The 19,322-nt window shown below is 27.2% G+C and overlaps 1 protein-coding gene across 1 annotated transcript; it reads right to left on the bottom strand.

The window, feature by feature from the left end:
• Positions 1-7,035: 7,035 nt before the first annotated feature.
• On the bottom strand, positions 7,036-7,922 carry LOC111316158 (uncharacterized protein At5g65660-like). The gene is made up of 2 exons (XM_022918168.2): positions 7,562-7,922; positions 7,036-7,422 (listed from the first exon to the last, which is right to left on the bottom strand). The coding sequence occupies exons 1-2, from the start codon at positions 7,787-7,789 to the stop codon at positions 7,255-7,257; spliced, it is 396 nt and encodes a 131-aa protein (XP_022773903.1). The 5' UTR covers positions 7,790-7,922; the 3' UTR covers positions 7,036-7,254.
• Between the last annotated feature and the right edge of the window lie 11,400 nt (positions 7,923-19,322).

Raw genomic sequence — 19,322 nt, forward strand, 5'->3', positions numbered from 1 at the left:
ATAATGAATTTTTAATTTTATAAAAAATTAAAATTTAATATTAAATACATTAAAATCAATTTTTTTTTCTTAAATTTTGTAAAAATCAATACATGATAAATATTTTGAAACAGAAGAAGTAATTTAAAAAAAAAATCTCAAAAATAAAATGACACGAAAACAAGGTTAATACCAATTCAAAAAGTATAGTGCATTATTATATTTAGTGAAAAATGTCATAATGTAAAAAGAAAAATAAAAAAATTCAGATATATGATATTATATTCAGTAAAAATAAATCATGGTAACGAAAAAAAGAAATAAAAGTAAAAACAATTCAGATTTTAGCTTTATGGTTATTTTCTCTCAAGCCATATCATTTTTAAAGTGTAAAACAGTTTCGAACGGATTTTTTTACTTATTCTTTAATTGCTATCAAATTTAAAATATAAAGATAATTTTTTTAAAAATTAAAAGTATAATAATAAAATTATATTAATTGAAAGACCACTCACATAAATACAATAATTAATCTGCAACTTATCTCAAAAATACCGAATTAAAATATCATAATATTGGCAAAAATAAAATAAAATATCATAACTTTTATTCTTAAGTTACGATCTTCTTTGTAATATATATAAATTTATCCTTCAGGCTGCTATGATAAAGAATTTAATTTGAGTGGTTACGAACCAAAATGGCATGAAAATTGAAGGAAAAAAATTAGGAAAAAGCCATGAGGAAATGTTTAGGTTTATGCTTTTGATTTGGTGATATATATACCTAACTTTTGATAGAGATTTCCACTGCATCAACATCAGCTTCAAGTTTTGCAATTGTGCTTTTAGTACCCCACTGCATCAGCATCCGCTTCAAGAGTTGCGGCCAAAAACCTAATCTTTCTTTACTTGGTTTGGGGGCATTTTCAAATGGTTTATTTTGTGTATTTATTTATTGGCATTATATTTTGTAGGGATATCAATAGGTAAGGTATAAGAAGAATAGAATATGCTTCATTCTTGTCCTTATTCTTAGATTTTTATATTATATACATATCGATACCTATATCCAATGAGTGTTTTAAATTTATCAACATTTTAATTCCTTGAGTATATAATTGGTATATGTAATTTTTATACTTGTAGTTTTTTAAAAAAATAAAAATAAAAATTTATTTTTTTAGCTTTTTTATTTTTATCTTGTCCATTTCGGTAATTTTTTTATAAATATATATATAATTTTTTTCAATTAAAATATATTATTTTCAATTAATCTCAAATAATTATTTATATTATTTAATAAAAAATTCTTTATTAAATATATATAAATATATATGTAATATATTAGTGCAAGATAGAAATTATATTAGCCATCATCATCCTCATACACAATAAAAATTTAAAATTATACTCATCCACATTCTCATACTCATAATATAATACCCATTCTTATCTTTATCTTCATTCAAATAAAAAATCGAATTTTCTATTAAACATGAGTAAGATTGACATCTTAATATTTTAAAAATAAAATAAAATAACATAAATGAAGAGATGAAAGATGTTAGACATGAATTATTTCATTGGTTTTTAGATTTCTTTTTCAAAAATAAACCCAAAAAAAAATGATAATAAACTTTAATATTGAGTCACAATATAATAGTAAATTTTATATTTATCCCAAAAATATATACAAATTCAATTTACTATTGTTATATGAACATTACCAAACTAAATTGTGAGTGATGGACAAACAAATCTACACCTCTATTATAGTAAAAAAAACTAAAAAAATACAAAAGTGGTTGAGAATAAAGCTATTTTCTTTAGTTTAGTGATTAGTTGAAGAATAAAGCTTTCTTTTTTTTTTTTAATCAAAAGTGTATTTCATTGTGTTTTAAACTCTAAACTCTTAATTGTGCAAACGAAATTCTCTAATAACTGATTTTTATCTTTATATCGATGTTTTGAGAAAAACCTGTTAGGCAAAAAGTCCCAATCAAATCAAGCCAACGAAAGCAAAATCAAACAATTAATTAATCACACAAGAGATAATAATTTAACGTAGTTGGATCTAATTAATCTACGTCCACGGATGAAAAATAAGATTCGTTAATTGTAGAGAATTACAAACATACATCAACCACTCAACAATTAATACTTATAGATCTTTTCAATCTTTTTTAGTCTTATGGAGTATTATTAACCTAAACAAACACATACCCATATGCACTCTTCAATACAACTGAACATATACCTATATGCACCCATACATTATACTTATATGAACCCTCTCAGTCTCTTTTAATCTATTCATAAATAAATATACACACACATAAGATGTAAATCTTCAGTGTCTTATTAGGTGCCTACCCATAAAACCCTACAACTCTCTTATATCTTTTTCTCATACCTAACTTTGTAGAGATTTTACATATTTATAACCATACAAACTTGCTTATTAAGAATCTCTTTCTTTTTAAAATTATTCTTCTGCAAGTCAAATTTGCCTATTAAAAATTTTTTTCTTTAAAAATTCTTCTTTTGCACTTGTCTATCAAGCAATATTTGGTAAATTTCAAATAAATCTCTAACAAATCTCATATGAAATTTGAGTCATTGTTCCTAACAATCTCCATCTTAACTCAAATTTTATCAATCATTTATCTTCATGCTAGATATACTTGGCTCTACCTACAATGAAAGTCTCACAATCATCTTTTCTTGTGTGTCTTCACGCTTCATGCAAACCAATCTTTAAAACATGAATTCAAACTTATTCTTTAAGTCGAACTCCTCTGGACCTGCCTCTTCTCATAACTCGAACTTTCAGCTCTTCTCATGTCTTAAACATTTAGCTCTAATACTACTTGTTAAGGATCACCACAGCTCTGATATTATTTGATGGAGATAACCAAAGCTCTAATACCATTTGTTAGGTAAAAAGCCCAAATCTAATCAAGCTAGTGGAAGCAAAATCAAACAATCAATCAATCACAAAAGAAACAATAATTTAACGTAGTTCGGTCCAATCGACCTATGTCCATGAATGAGAAACAATATCCAATAGTTATAAAGAATTATAAACATACATCAGAGCATATCAACCGCTCAACAATCAATACCCTTAAACTCTCTCAATCTCTTCTAATCCTATAGAGTATTCTCAACTTAAACAAATACATACTCATGTGCACTCTTTCAACACAACTAAACACATATCCAAACATATACTCATATGCACTCATACATCATATCTATGTGAACCCTCTCAGTCTCATCTAGTCTACTATTAAACAAACATATACACCCATAAAATGTAAATATTCAGTAGTCTTATGAGGTATCTATCCATAAAACCTTACAACTCTCTTATATATTTTTTTCATACCTAATTCTATAAAGACTTCACTTATTTATAACCATACAAATTTGCCTATTAAGAATTCCTTTCCTCTTAAAATTTTTTTCTGTAAGTTAAATTTTTCTATTAAAAATTATCTTTATCTTAGAATTTTTTTTTTTTGCAAGTCTTTTTATCCATCAAATAATATATGACAAATCTTAAACAAATCTCTAACAAATCTCCTATGAAATTTAAGTTATTATTCTTAATAAAATCATGTTGGTCATTTTTAATAGATCAAAATATGTCATAAGTTTCTATATTTTTTTATTTTTAAAAATTTAATCCCTCTAATATCATTTAAAGAAATTTAATCCTTATAATATTATTTTTTAAGAATTTTGGTTCAAACATTAATAATACACAAAAACTAATTTCTTTAAAAAATAATATTATAGAAATTAATTTTTTAAAAATAATATTACAATGACTAAAGTTTTTATCATATGAATTAAATTTCTAAAAATTGAAAAGTACAAAATCTATAACACATTTTAACCTTTTTAATATTATTTCCAAAACATCAAAATCAACCAAAATTAGTAACTTTCACTTACATTCCGATTTTTTTTTCTTGTATATTTTTACTAAATTTTGATTGACCCATTTTAACTAAAGTAGTGGTAAGTAAAACAAAGATTAAGAACCAATAAAATTTTATCACCAACAATTAAAAAAAAAAGAAATTAAAAATGTTAAATCATATCATCCACCTGTTGCCATAACACCACTGAAAACCCACTAGGTATTGTCCCTGTCCCTACGTGATTTGGGTGAAGAAAAGGGTACCTTTCGCTGGGGGTGCTTATCTTCCGTACGTTTACAAATTCTATTTTTCACGCAATTTTTTTATTCATTGGATAAGAATAAAAGACGATGAAATGCAATTTTTCATTATACATATTTTTTTAAGTCTTCTTTGCTATTAAATCAACAAATTAAAGATATTTTTTTTATTAAAGAATATAATTAATCAAGTTAGATTTGATAAATTAAAATATAATATAATGATATAATATAAATATAATAAAAAATAATATAATTTAAAATTTTAATAATTATTATATATAAATTTAATAAAATTAAAAAATATATTTTATATTTTTGTATCAATATAAATTATAAAATATAAATTTTACATAAAAAATATTATGAATATATAAATTTTAATATTTTTCGATGATAATATGCAAGTCTTTTCACCTCTTTCTCACACAAATTTCCTCTTCATTTGTTCACCCATTTTGCTAACCTTCACGTATATCCTCAGTGCATGGGGAAAAAGCAAGTATTATGTGTCTAAAATTCTATTCCACCTCATTTCCTCAACCTTTTGTCTTTTTAGAAAAATATACTTCAAAAGATTAATTATTAAATATATATAAATTTATTTTTTAAAACTTTATTTATAAACTGATCCATAATTTGAATATTGAAACTTGGAGATTTGGACTCTTAAAAAGGATATAATTAAACCCTAATTGATTGTGGTGATAATATGCACATTCTTGCATTTTATTTTTCTTAGATTTGATTGTCTCCTACTCCCAAGAATTAAATATTCATAAATTTATTATTTATTTGTGATACTTCCCAATACAAAATAACACTTGGGTTTTTTTTTTTTTTTAAATAACAAAGATTGATGTGCCGTAACTTAAATATAAGAGAATGAATTATAAATGTTAAAATGTAAACTTTTAATCTATTGAGTGATATATTTCAATTGACTTAGTGATAAGCAATTTGATCTCAAATAAATTTTACTTGCCAAAGGCAAGGATTCAAAACTTGGAAAAAGTCTTCGTTGGAAGGAGAAGTAATTTAGGTGATCATTGTTCTTAAATCACTTATGCTTCTTCTCCTTGAATGGTGACACCATTTCCATCATCATTTACGTATCAAAAATATATATTTTAAAAGTTATTATATAAACTAATTTGTAAGATTTATTAAAATAGTGAAATTTGGAAGAGACTGTTGTTTTTATTATGGAGAGTGGGGACATTGCATTTGTATTTTGTCTAAGCATCAAAGGAGTGCCAACTTGAAACAAACAAGCTACAAGATAGTCAGATTTTTTTGTTTAAAAAATATCTCACAGTGCTGATTACTGTTGATGAAAAGGAAAAAAAAAATGCAGAATTGAAAGCTACACCTACTGGGCAAGGCGGAGAAAAGAGAATCAAAAGCAACTTAATGCTCCAAACAGTGAAATTAGGTCATCAGGGAGAGAGAAAGGGGAAGAGATCACCTTAATTTGAGGAATCCAAAGAGGCTAAAACCAATTGAAAACTGGCTTAATATTTGTAGGGTATTGAATTTTTATTTTTATATATATATCATGAACACGAGATTATAATTTAATTTTTTTTAAATTAAGTCTATTTCATAATGTGATAATTTTTCATCTATATATATATATTGAGAAAATTAAAGCAAATGTTCAGATGAATCATTTAAATATATGATCTTGTGATTATGTTTTTTTTTTTATTTTAAAATTATTAATCTATCATTAAATCTTATACTTTATTATTTAGCTAGCTAAAAAAAATATTATGTGTATAAATTCTCTGGAATCATCAACTTTCAAGTTCCAACTTCATTTTTTTTTTATTTGTTTAACACCTCCCACCCCTTGTTTTTCATGTATTTTTGTTTGTGTTTTGCAAGTTGTAACCCATGTGATAATAATACATGAAGTTTGTTCAACGTTTTAAGGTATTCTCTTTCCTTTCAACTACAATACATTGGATCAATAAATCACTTACAGGGCCTACTTGTAAAGATCTATCCCAATCTGATATGAATTAAAGTTTCTAAACGTAGAAAAAACATGTATAGAAAGTGTGTAAAAAAAAAACATTGCATCTCAAAAAAGATGTTGAAGAAACTTGAACTTATCTGAATCTTTTCTTATTTTCTTAACTGATGGTAGATTTTTGTTGAAAACACAATTTCATTGTTTCTATAATGGTGATGCAGATTATAAAAGTTAGCACTTGCTAGATGCTATAATTTATGATGTATCAACTTCAAGATTGGATATTTCGATCGATTTGAAGAGCACATAATTAAGTGGTTTATCAGCAAATTTTCTGCCTTCGCTCATATCGAATTCTGTGTATGCAAGACTAAATCTGGTTGTACCACATATTGGGTAGTACCAACCAACTCTAAAGATTTGATGCACTTATCACTGATTCTTCACAGATAAGTCTTGCATACCTTTTTTCCATAGGGAAAAAGAAAACAGAGTTGGCCTCTCATTGGCAGTTCTATCTTTGGTTAATACAGTAGACAAGGCTCCACCTGAGTAGCCTGGAAGCATACGGACTTGGTTCTGTTAGTCAAGAAAAATGGACTTTAACTTCAACAATTTTCTCTTATAATTAAGTGCTGAAGGCACACTTTAAACTTGAGAAAAATAAAAGAAAAGATCTAAAGATTGCTTTACATTGGAGATTAAGGTAGGGTCTGTATAATGAATGAAGAACAATCTATAAACTAAGCAGAGCAATCTGAACAAGGACATTGGATATTTTCTTCTCTTTTTTTTTTCTCTTTTCTACTTTTGGGTAATGCCGTAATGCATAAGAGCTTCATTAAACAATTTCATTTTCCAACTGACAATTGGAATCTTCTTCCTTGTGGAAATAATGGCATAATAAATTTACTACTCCTAATGTACTTGGCATGCAAGAAACTGTACACTGAAAACTATACAAATTGACCAGTTCTCTGTCCGGAATCCAAAGACTGTAAATTTCCTATCCACCCTTTTCTTTTCTTTCTCCCAAAAACTCAAGGTGAAAAAGAAAAATTAATCTAATGGTCCAATATTTACAACAAATTGCCAATTTGCTAATACAAAGGTACTGGAAAACGCGGTGGCTTGGGCGGCTTTTGCACTTTTACAACAAACTTGTCTTGCCGTGGAGGTTCACACGGACATGGCAATGCTATGAACTTTGGGATCTGATCTCCTGGCATTAAGACAGGCAAGCTTTGACTTTGGTTTTTTTTTAAATCCTGAATACAAGAAAAACCAAATATATAGAGGTTGAGTTGAGTGTCAAAAACTATGAAACCTTTTGTTTATTTAACATGTTCTTAAGCTAATAAGGTTAAATTCTCATGTCAATTTTTAAAAAAGTGAGAGAAAATTTACCCTGTACTCAGGCTTAGATTTCGAGGGCGAAGCTTCGATATCCGCATCGGGATCCGTGCCATCTGCGAAAGATCGACGGAGTGATCTTAGCTTGTCCCAGTGGTAGCAGCAGGAGAAGATGCCACTCAAGCTGAAAATGATGATTAAGAGAAGAGCTGTGCCGAGAGGGAACCCAAGGGTCGGTCGAGATGTATCCACATGTGGTGGGGAAAGAACCTGATTCTCCATCACATATACTCTTCCTCGATGAACCACTACTTCTTGTCTTTGCTGCTGCTGCTGCTGTTGTTCCTTCTCTCATATGTATGACAGGAGAAAGAAACAAGCAGTGAAAAGCATGCAAAAAATTATGGCATTGAAAGATAAGTTGAAGGAGGAATGAGGGGGGGGATTTATTTATAAAATGAAGGGAAGGCTGTGGTAATGTGTACGTGAAATGTCCCGAGTGTCCGGGCCATCCATGGTACTTAATAAGGTGGGGGTCCAATTGTTTGGTGCAAGCTATGAAGAAGAAAAAAAACAAAAGGCTTAAAAGCTAAAGCACTAAAGATCCTTTGGGTTTTTGCTTGTTTGTTAGGGAATAGAAGAAACGAAAGAATTTGTTCTAGGAAGGAGAAAGGAGTGTGTGCAAAGATGAGAAAACAAAAATGGGAAATTTAGAACAAAAAATGTCTACGAACAGCACCAAGCTACTTGTCTGTGTGCCGCGTTATGATTGAAGCATGTTGCAAGGGTTAGTTTGTCAACTGTTACACTTCAAAATTTGCAAAATTCAACCTTTGCAACTACATTATATCTTAACTAGAGTTATTCTACTACATTGGGAACGTGACTTGCCCTAAAAATGATAGCCTTTTTGTCAAATGAAAGGGAACTGGTGCCCTGCGCTCCTGTTCCTACAGGAAGAGGGATATTATGGGTATTTGGCCGTTCGAAGTACGTAAAGGGCAAAATTAGAAACCAAACCAAGAGCAAGAAAAGAATATTGAGAAGAAGCAATTAATTGGGTCAATTCATTTCATGTCACCAAAAATTCCCTTTTTTTTTTTCTGGTTCATGAGTGTGAATTAAGAGATCTGTACTGTAAAGTGAGACTTTAACGAAACTACAGGAAGCCTCCAATATAGGAAAGTTACCAATAAAAAAAAAGAATCCGATTATAAAAATATGAAGTAGTAGCAATTTTTAAGAATCGATTCTCCTATGAATTATGATTGATAGCAACGTCCTGGTGGCTATGAACCTTTAGAGAAGATATGCCGTGTAGAATTCAAATTTGAAACCTTGAGAAAGATTTAAGCCGTCTTCTGACTTAAGCCCCCTTCCTGCCTTCCAAAAAAAATACAAAATTAAAAGAAAATCTTTCCCATCGTTTTTCTTAATGATGTGGATCGTTTTAAGTTTCTTTAATTGTTGAAACTGACTTGTTTGCAGCATATGTAGTTTAACATAATTGATTTCTTGCAAGATCAAAACTTTGGAATGTTTACTGTAGTTAATGTAGATTGTTACAAATTAGAAAATTTTTAACCTGGTTAAAAATAAAAGGTTATCCTGGGACAAAACATGTAACCCATTTTCATTACCTCCAATGTTTTGGAGATCAAACAATATCTGTTGTAAGGGATCTTACTTGCAATTGGGGTTTAAATTTTTGATTTGTTAAAAGTATCTCTAACAGGATCAAGCCTGGAAGATTTGAATCATTCATATGTCCTTTGGTACACTAAGAAACAGATCATTTCTAGCTGGAAGAAGACGGTCAATAGCCATCTGCAGGTCATTTTCATATTTTCTGGTCTCGATTAGTCTTTATCTGAAAATCACAGTGATAAAGCCCTGTCTCCTCAGAAGGTTATGCATCTATAATGCTTGGGTTTCTGCCTGGATGGCCACTATTCATTGCCAGGATAATATGCAACTTCTCGGTGTTTCCTATTGATCTTATCTTTAACATTTCAGAAGATAAAACTTTTAAATCTTGGGACCATGGACGAGTAAAAACATTATCAGTAAAGAATGTGCTAAATTTTCTATCTTTTTGTTTCTTTTTGGAACATTAATTTGTTAGGAATATTGACTCAAATTTTGTAAAAGATTTGTTAGAGATTTGTTTGAGATTTGTTAGATATTGCTTGATGGACAAGAAGACTTGCAAAAGAAGAATTTCAAAAGAAAGATGATTCTTAATAGGTAAGTTTGATTTGCAAGAGAAGAATTCTAAAAGGAAAGGGATTCTTAATAGGCAAGTTTGACTTATAGGAGAAGAACTCTAAGAGGAGAGGGATTCTTAATGGGCAAATTTGTATGGTTATAAATAGATGAAGTCTCTACAGGGTTAGGTATGAAAAAAAGATGTAAGAGAGTTGTAGGGTTTTGTGGGATAGACACCCCATAGGAGTATTAGGGCTCTACGTCTTATGGGTGTGTATGTTTGTTTGTGAGTGGACTAGAAGAGACTGAGAGGGTCCATATAGGTATGATGTATGAGAGCATATGGGTATGTGTTTAGTTATGTTGAAAGAGTGTACAAGGGTTTGAGTTTGTGTTTGTTTGGATTGAGAATACTTCATAAGACTAGAGGAGATTGAGAGTGTCTTATGAGTATTGATTGTTGAGTGAGATTAATGATTTGACCTATGTTTGTAATTCTCTACAACTAGTGGATCTTGTTTCTCATCCGTGGATGTAGGTCAATTGGACCGAACCACGTTAAATTGTTGTCTCTTGTGTGTTTGATTTATTATTTAATTTCGCTTCCGCTGGTATTATTGGATTGGAGGCTTTTAACCCAATAAATAGTATCAAAACTGTAGTGTTTCCCAACATAATTTAGATTAAATAGTTCATCCTGCGTAAGAAATGTTGATAGCCATCTCTATCTATTGTGAACGGGACCATCAACTTTGTCAATTTCCTGCACTCCACAAAATTTACTCTTAGACTCTCAAAAATCTGACTTTTATAAGTTTCCATCAATGATGTGTTACTGTGTCATATAAATCTTTGCTTGACCCTTCGCCAAACCAAAGCAATCCAATATTTTTAAATATATTATCATGAATGATGTGTTAAAGATTGGAAGTTACTCCATTTTTTAGCATGTCAACGGTTTCAGTTTTTAACATGAGCCATGTTCATTGACAGAGAAAACCCTTTTCTGAAAATTTTGTTTATTTTATTAGAAATATTGATTCAAATCTCATAATAGATTTGTTTGAAATTTATTAGAGATTTATTTGGGATTTGTTTGAAATTTGTTAGATATTGCTGGATGGACAAAAAGACTTATAAAAGAAGAATTCTAAGAGAAAAATGATTCTTAAAAAGTAATTTGATTTGCAAGAGAAGAATTCTAAGTTTGATTTGCAAGAGAAAAATTCTAAAAAGAAAGAGATTCTTAATAGGCAAGTTTGACTTACAAAAAAAGAATTTTAAGAGAAAAGAGATTCTTAATGGACAAATTTGTATGGTTATAAATAGGTGAAGTCTTTACAAGATTAAATATGAGAAAAAGATATAGGAGAGTTGTAGGGTTTTGTAGAATAGACATTCCATAAGAGTATTTGGACTCTACGTCTATGTTTGTTTGTGAGTGGACTAGAGGAAACTGAGAGAGTCCACATAGATATGAGATATGATGTATGGGAGTATATGGGTATGTGTTTAGTTATGAGTGGACTAGAAGAGATTGAGAGGGTCCACATAGGTATGATGTATGGGAGCATATGGGTATATGTTTAGTTGATGTATGGGAGTATATGAATATATGTTTAATTATGTTAAAATGGTGCACAAGGATTTGAGTTTGTGTTTGTTTGGGTTGAAAATACTTCATAAGACTAGAAGAGATTGAGAATGTCTTATGAGTATTGATTATTGAGTGAGGTTGATGATTTGATGTAAGTTTATAATTTTTTACAACTAGTGGATCTTATTTTTCATCCGTGGACGTAGGTTGATTGAATCGAATCACGTTAAATTATTATCTTTTATATATTTGATTTATTATTTAATTTTACTTCTATTAATATGATTGAATTGGATGCTTTTAACCCAACATATTTGTCATTATGTGAACTGTGTCTGTCAGTTTGCCAAAATCCAGGAACATATTGGCCGCTCACTTGAAATCTTATGTATCAAATAGAAAACACACACGCACCAAAAAAAAAAAAAAAAAGCAGATTCAATGATCTTGTCGAGAAAAAATGAAGTTCTAGAAAAAGAAAGAAAACAATAAAAATTTGTTTTTGCTTATATAAACCCAAATCAGCACAAACCAACTCAAGAGAGGGATTAAGCAAATGTACTGTCTGGTTTATTTGAAAAAGACAAATAAACCATTGCAGACAGCATTTATTTGAAAGCATCAATTGTTGATATACATAATTGAATATGAATATCCGCTGGAAGAATAACGTAAAAGGTGAATTGCCTAAAGAAAAATACTAAAATTATTTCTAGAATCAGAACAATCTAGCCGGATGGAATCAAAGTAAATTCTCCACTCATGCGAAAATGCACCATATTCTCATTAATAATTTAATCTCATAACTTACCATTTGCAGCATCAGGTGCTTGAAAAGGCCTGAAAAATAGAGCAGTTTCTGGCTTTCTGCTAATACTGTATCCATTCAACCTGGCCATCTAGGAGAAGTGGTATTTAATAAATCTGAAATTCAACTCTCAACACATTTCTTTATCCCTACACCGTGGCCTCCTTTTTACAAAAAAAAAAAAAATACTGTTTCCATCGGGTGGCAGTTCACACCTCTTCCTCAGTTTCATCAACTGCAATGAAAGGGTTTCTTGTTGGCTTTGGCTTGGTTCAAGCCTCTATATTGATTGTAGTTAAAATATCAAATCGTACTACCACGTAAATGATCAACTATAAATTGCCTTTCCAATAAGCTAGCTGCATTCATACTTTCATCTCTACCTGTTACTTAAATTTCTGCTACTCGCTTGGATGTTTGTCACATCATACATATACATATATTCTGCTAATCGTTTGGATGTTTGTCACATATATATATATATATATAGATACCCATTCCTCCATTAATTATCTTATGTATAAACTTCATCTTAGGAATTACAGTATGCACTTTATTCTATGTGTTTAATTAGAAATTTGTACAGTTTTTTTCAAAGCTCTTCATGCACACCATGAAAATAGTAGACTTTCTTGAGCTTACAAAAAACAAGTTTCTTTTTTAAATTTATTACACACTTTATACTCGAATTATAATTAAATTTTAATTTGAAATTTAAAAATTTGTAAGTATACTTTAATCTTTACTTTCATTTATCAATTTGCAGATAAAATTAACATTATTAGTAAAATGGGTGACATATTAAATGAAGATCCTTGTGCTACCCCATGAATATGATTTGGTCAAGATGGGAAATCATCAATGAGGCAATGCTTTTTACCTAAATAGATTTGACTTGAGAAAAGAGTAGTGGATGTGCTTTCATTGTGTTCAAGTTGGGTGGCCTAACCCCTAAAACAGGCTGATCATTCACTGGTGGGAAACACGACTAGGCCTAATGCAAAAGAAGATACTGATGTTTAAAGGGAAAATATTGATGTTTTAATAAAATGGGTTTTAATGTTTTTATTGACCCATTTATTAGTGGCTCAAGTGGAGTTCATTACTGACGCCAACTAAAACAGGACAATGCACATCAAAGGCAATTAAAGAACATCAAGCAAAGTGGTTTTCATTTGGTTTTTTTTAATCAAAATTAATCATGGCAATTTGCCAAGGTGATTAGTGGCTAAGTGAAGTGTTAAACCGAAGATCCACTTGATTTGAAGATAGTGATATTCGGATTAGAATAATTTAGAAATGGTCAAAATGTAAAAAATTAGGTATAATTTGGCTAAAATTAAACACCATTGATTTATCTTTGATTTCTTTTTTTACAATATCATTATAACTATGCCTAACTCTATCAAGTTGACAGGATCTCTATCCATAATACAATGTTAGTTTATTATTATGTGGAAGTTGAAAGGAGAGAAGATTTAATTGAAACCATAAATATTAAAAGGATAAGAGAATTTGATCCTCTCTTAGTTGTTTATGTTTGAATTTGCTGAAAGAATGTAAGAAAATAATTTTTTATAAATTCGTTAAATTTAATATAAATAAATTTGTTTAAATATGGACAAAACTTAAGCATTTATGCTAAAAAAATTTGATAGATCAAGTTATTTTGATGTCTTTATGTTTGTTTGGTAATAAAATAAAATGATTATGTACTTTTTGTGAGTAAACAAATATCTACTATTCTTAAAATTTAAGAAAAATTTTACATTTAAGAGCATAGGGACAATTAGATACACTTCAATTTTCTTTTTTAACATAAAATGAGCATCATTCATAAGAAAAAAGAAGAGAAGTTTTTGATTCGAAACTAAAACTATTATGCCTCCTAAAAGCTCTTCAACCATTGGATCAAGAAATCGAACAGATAGAGTTTAATGTTGTTTCAAGCCATGGGTATTATAACAGGCAGCCAAATTAAAAGCCAGAAAAATATTGAGTTGTGCTTGTCAAGTTCATAGGCTTGCCGTGGATAGCTTGAGGCGGGCCATTAAAACTGGGTGGCCAATTTTGCAACTCAACCCATTCAACCATGGAGAGGAAGAAAATAAAATTTGGCTAACAACTGCATAAAATAGATAGAGAAATTATTATATTCATTGACAGGGAAGTTCTTCGGATTAGTAGAAGGACACCAACTTCTGGGTATAATAAAAAATTAAAAAATAAAAATATAATAATTTTTTAATTTTATTTGTAGAGTTAAAAAATTATATGTTAAGGGGTATAAAAAAAATTCTAAAACTATAATTAGAAAATTATTTAAGCTTTTTTTTATTACAATCAATAAAATTTTTCAATCTTTATTTGGATAAAAAAGTTAATATTGTTTTTTTTTTTTTACTAATTAAGATAAAATTTCATGTGAAATCAATAAAATCAATAAAAATTTATCATGTGACATAATTAATATATGTGAAAATTAAATAAAAAAATTTCTTTTCTTTCTTTTTTTATTTTCTTTGTTCTCTCTCTTTTTGAAATCCCTCTAAGAATTTAATTGACTATAGTTTGAAAATTGATTAATTAAATTTTGTTACGTGATTAATTTCATCATTTAAAGGTTCAATTGAATTGTAGTAAAAGATTAAGAGTTTAATTAATTGTAATAAAATATTAAAAATTTAAATAATTATTGAATTATAATTTAAAGACATTTTTAACCTTTTAATCAAAATTATATTATCTGTGTATAAAAAACAAATTTAAAATAGATTATAAGGATTAAAGAAAAAAAATGTACTCCATAAGTTAAGTTACATCACCAGAAAAAAACTACTTCTTGATTACTTTACACATTCTATTTATGTATCAAGACTTTAAAATATCTTAATATTTGATTTAATGGGTAAAGCCATATATGAATAACAATCAAATTTATTCATAATTCTATTGGTTTACACCATATTTAAATTTTCTAACAATTACAAATGGACCCAAAACCTTTTTGGTCTTTTTGGGCCCCAATCATCTGATAGAAACCTGGGACAAGAGGACCAAAGACATGAAGTGCTTTACCCTACAGGGCTGGTCCTAAGTTATTTTAGCCATTAGATATTGCCACTTGCAAGTAGACGGCTGGGCCTATGTCCATTTCGAATTGACATTTCAAATCTAACCCTACAAATTTAAGTGAGAAATTCAAATTATAATGATAGCTTATTTGCCTTTTTTTTTTTTTTTTTTTACTGATGGAAATCGTAATATAAGAAAAAATAAATTTATTTATTATTATTTTTTAAAATAATTTTATGAATTAATTGAATATTTTTTAAAAAATTTATTTGAGTTAAATTTTAAAATTTTTTTATTTATAATATTTATTTGTAAAGCCTAAAGCGCGATAAGAACAACACGAATAAGTACACACGTGAGTCATCAAATACAAACGTGCTAAATTGGACCCCACAATCTCTCATAAAACCATTTACATTCATCGTCAGTTGCAGGCCACGTGTCTTTTATGCTTTCCCTTTGTTCAAACTACACGTGTCATTTCCTCGTTGGATCAAACAAAAGCCAGAATATCTATTGAATTGACCATGTCCAAGACTCTGATTCAACGGCTCTTATCTCCTTTGGAACCGTTAAAAAAACCCAATTTTCTTTAATTAATCATGATTAAGAGTTTGGGTTAACCACCCCTAAGCAGAAAGTCTCCGGTAAAAACGGAGGCACCCGACATTGGGTCCCTTTATCGTGTCACAGCCCCGCAAAATCTGTGGCTGTAAAAGCGATGGTCTCTCCTTAAAAGAGTTTTTGTTTTTTTAATAAAATAAAATTTATTCACATTTGACGTATTCAAATTACTTTTTTAGATTAAATTATTTATATATTTATATCAAGTAAAATATTAAAATTTATATATTTATTTTATATTTTATATAAAAATTATATATCATAATTATATCATAAAAATATAAAATGTTTTTTTATTTTATTAAATATATATTACATAATCATTATTAAAATTTTATGTTATATTATTTTCTTTTTTTTTTCAGACCATATCATTATATTTTAAATTGTTACGTCTAATATTTTTTATACATACCATTCCATCTTTATTCATTGCTACCTCTATATTACCACCTATATTTGTATTTTGCTAGTTGGAGGTTGAAGGAACATATGAAATTTTTAAGTCAAAATTTAGCATCTAAAATTTTGAAATTTCATATTGTCTCAAATATTTTGATTCAGTTTTATGTTTAATTTATTTAATTCTATGTTAAAATGTATTGATCCATTTATTTGATTGATCATGTTCAAATTAACTAATATAATTTATTTTTATATAAAAAAAAAACTTTCAATGAAAATGTTAATTTGGTGAATTTTCATTTTTACTCTGAATCCAAATTAAATCCAAAAATAAACATAAAACACAATCAAAGTAGAGACAACAATTGCATGAGTTAAGTAAAATCACTTTGAATCAAGTCATTTTGAATTGAAAAAAAAAAAAAAAGAGATTTAAATCATCTCAAATTCATATAATTTGAGTTTGAAATTTAAATTATTTAAATTTTGATCATTTTATAATTTAAAATTATATTAAAAAATCAAAATAATTTAATTTTGGACTGTTTTATATTATTCGAGTTTAAATCATTTTAAATTTAAAATATTTCAAATTTAAGTTGAATGTGTTCAAATTGTTAATTTTTTTTTTATGAAAATTGAGTTGAATTGTGCTCGAATTCAAACATGTTAATAACGAAAATTTTATATTTAAATAAATTTTGCCAATCTTATAATCAAGTAATCATGTGATGAATTGAGCTTGCCACGACACAAATTCCCAATCCAAAACCTACAAGGTGCGAATTAGAAATACATTGTACCATCTCTTAATGTTAGTGTTGACTTTTTTTTTTTTTTTTAAACAAAAATGCCAGTGTTAAACAGTAAAATGGAAAACCAAATCTAAATTGGTCAAAGTGTAATAAATTATTTACATGACTAGTTAATTTAAAGTCGTCCATATGAATTAATTGGAAAATAAATGATGCTACATTGATATATTTATGATCATTCATCACTTTTGTAAAATCCATGATATGTAATAAAAACTTGCTGACTGGAAATAATCTACCAATTCATTATAGATGTAAGGTTAAAATACTAAAAAATCCCTTAATTATTTTATTTTTTAAATAAAATTTTATTTTTATTTGTGTTCAAATAAGTCTTTATTTCAAATAAAATACAATTTTATATTAAAAATTTATTTAAATATAAATTAAAGGTTAATAATTTATTTAAAGATAAATTAAAAATTAAGGGATTATTTGGGTATAAATTAAAGTTTAAGAATTTATTTTTATTTAGATGTAATAAAAAAAAATTTATCTAGATAAAATAATAAAATTCAGGGATTTTTTATTATTATTATATTAGACTTATAATAACTTTAAAAAAGTGTTTGTTCATTTAAGATAAGCATGTGAATTTTTTGCATTATTACTAGTTAAGATAATTTAATTCTGGCTCATTGTGGTTAAGATATATAATGTCTAATATATTTTAATGTATCAAAAACCCTAAAGCTACAATTTTCATTTCATCAATTCCTTATATTTTTAAGTTTGACGATATATAAGATGTTTTCTATATTAAGCATCAAAGTTTTTTTTTTTTTTTAATGTGAAAAAACGAGATTTAATCTTAACTCGCTTAGTGAAGGAAAGCATGTTTGGATAATTGAATTAAATATTTGGATGTAACCAATGAGATTTTGTTTTAATGATAAAAAAGAAATTTTAGAATTATAAAATTTTGGTTCAAATCTCGCTATATATAAGTTTGATTTAATTTTATATTAGACGTGTCTAATTATATTTTAATTTATTAATTTATTTAAGTATTCAGTGATTATTATATATGAATGTAATATTTTATTATAATTATAACTTGTATTTATAATTAAAAAAATTGGATGTAAACCTTTTTTTTAAGTACAAAACTAATGTTGTTCATTGTTTCTTGTAAGACTTTTTTTGTTAATGTTTCTCGTAATAATAATAATAATAATAATAATAATAATAATAATAATAATAATAATAATATACGTGCTTATTTGCCAAAAAAAAATTTTATATTTTAAGAATTAATTTCAAAGATTATACTCTTATTTTTAGAGACGAAGTTGAAACCGAAAAAAAAACAGAATCACATATTGTATGCTATTATTTTTTAAAACCCCAAGAAACATAATATGCTTACAAAGTTAATTACAATATAAACAGCAAACTAACAGCTTAAAACGTTAAAAATAGTTGGGAAAGGCAATTTAGGCAAAAGCATTGCTGAGAAACAAATTGGAGACAAAATCCAATTCCATTTGGATTCATTAGATGAACAGTGATATTAACTTTGATAAAATTAAAAAAAAATAATTATTATAATTGTAATTAAAAAAATTCATAAAAAATTTATGTTAAATGAACCCATTTAAATTAAATTGATGGGACAATGAGTTTAATTAGAGTGTAAATGATATATTAATACTCGTAAGTGAATCGATTAAAATAAAACTCGTATTCGATTCAGTTATTATTTAGTAAAACTTAAACTTAAGTAATTAACTTAAAATAATTAAAATTTATTAAATTATAATATTTCGATTAAATTCGTGAGCTTAAATTAACTTATCAATCGAAATATTATAATTTAATAAATTTTAATTATTTTAATTAATAAAATATCTTAAATTTGAGTTTGAATTCGAGTATAGATAATCAAATTTTTATCGAATATAAAAATTAAGTTTATTTTTACATATTAATTAAACTTAATTGAACGAGCTCGAATAACTCATTTTTATTTCGAGTTAAAAAAATAAAAATCAATCGAGTTTGAATTAAGTTTTGAGCATTGAATTTAAAATCGAACTCAAATTTAATATTGTATCAATTCAGACTCAATCGATTACAGCTTTAAATTTACTACATCATACTAAAAATATAATGAAATCTTTATCATTGCTTAATAAAATAAAACTAAGAGCAAAATAAATCAATAAATAATTGATTTAATTAATTAAAATTTATTATTTTTATGAAAAGATATTGAATCTAAATTTTATCAATAATTTATTAAAATTATTTTATATGTATGATCTATAATTATTTATATTA

Source organism: Durio zibethinus, chromosome 24 (genome assembly GCF_047325235.1).
Source record: "Durio zibethinus cultivar Kanyao isolate XHJ-2024 chromosome 24, ASM4732523v1, whole genome shotgun sequence".
Lineage (NCBI taxonomy): Eukaryota > Viridiplantae > Streptophyta > Magnoliopsida > Malvales > Malvaceae > Durio > Durio zibethinus.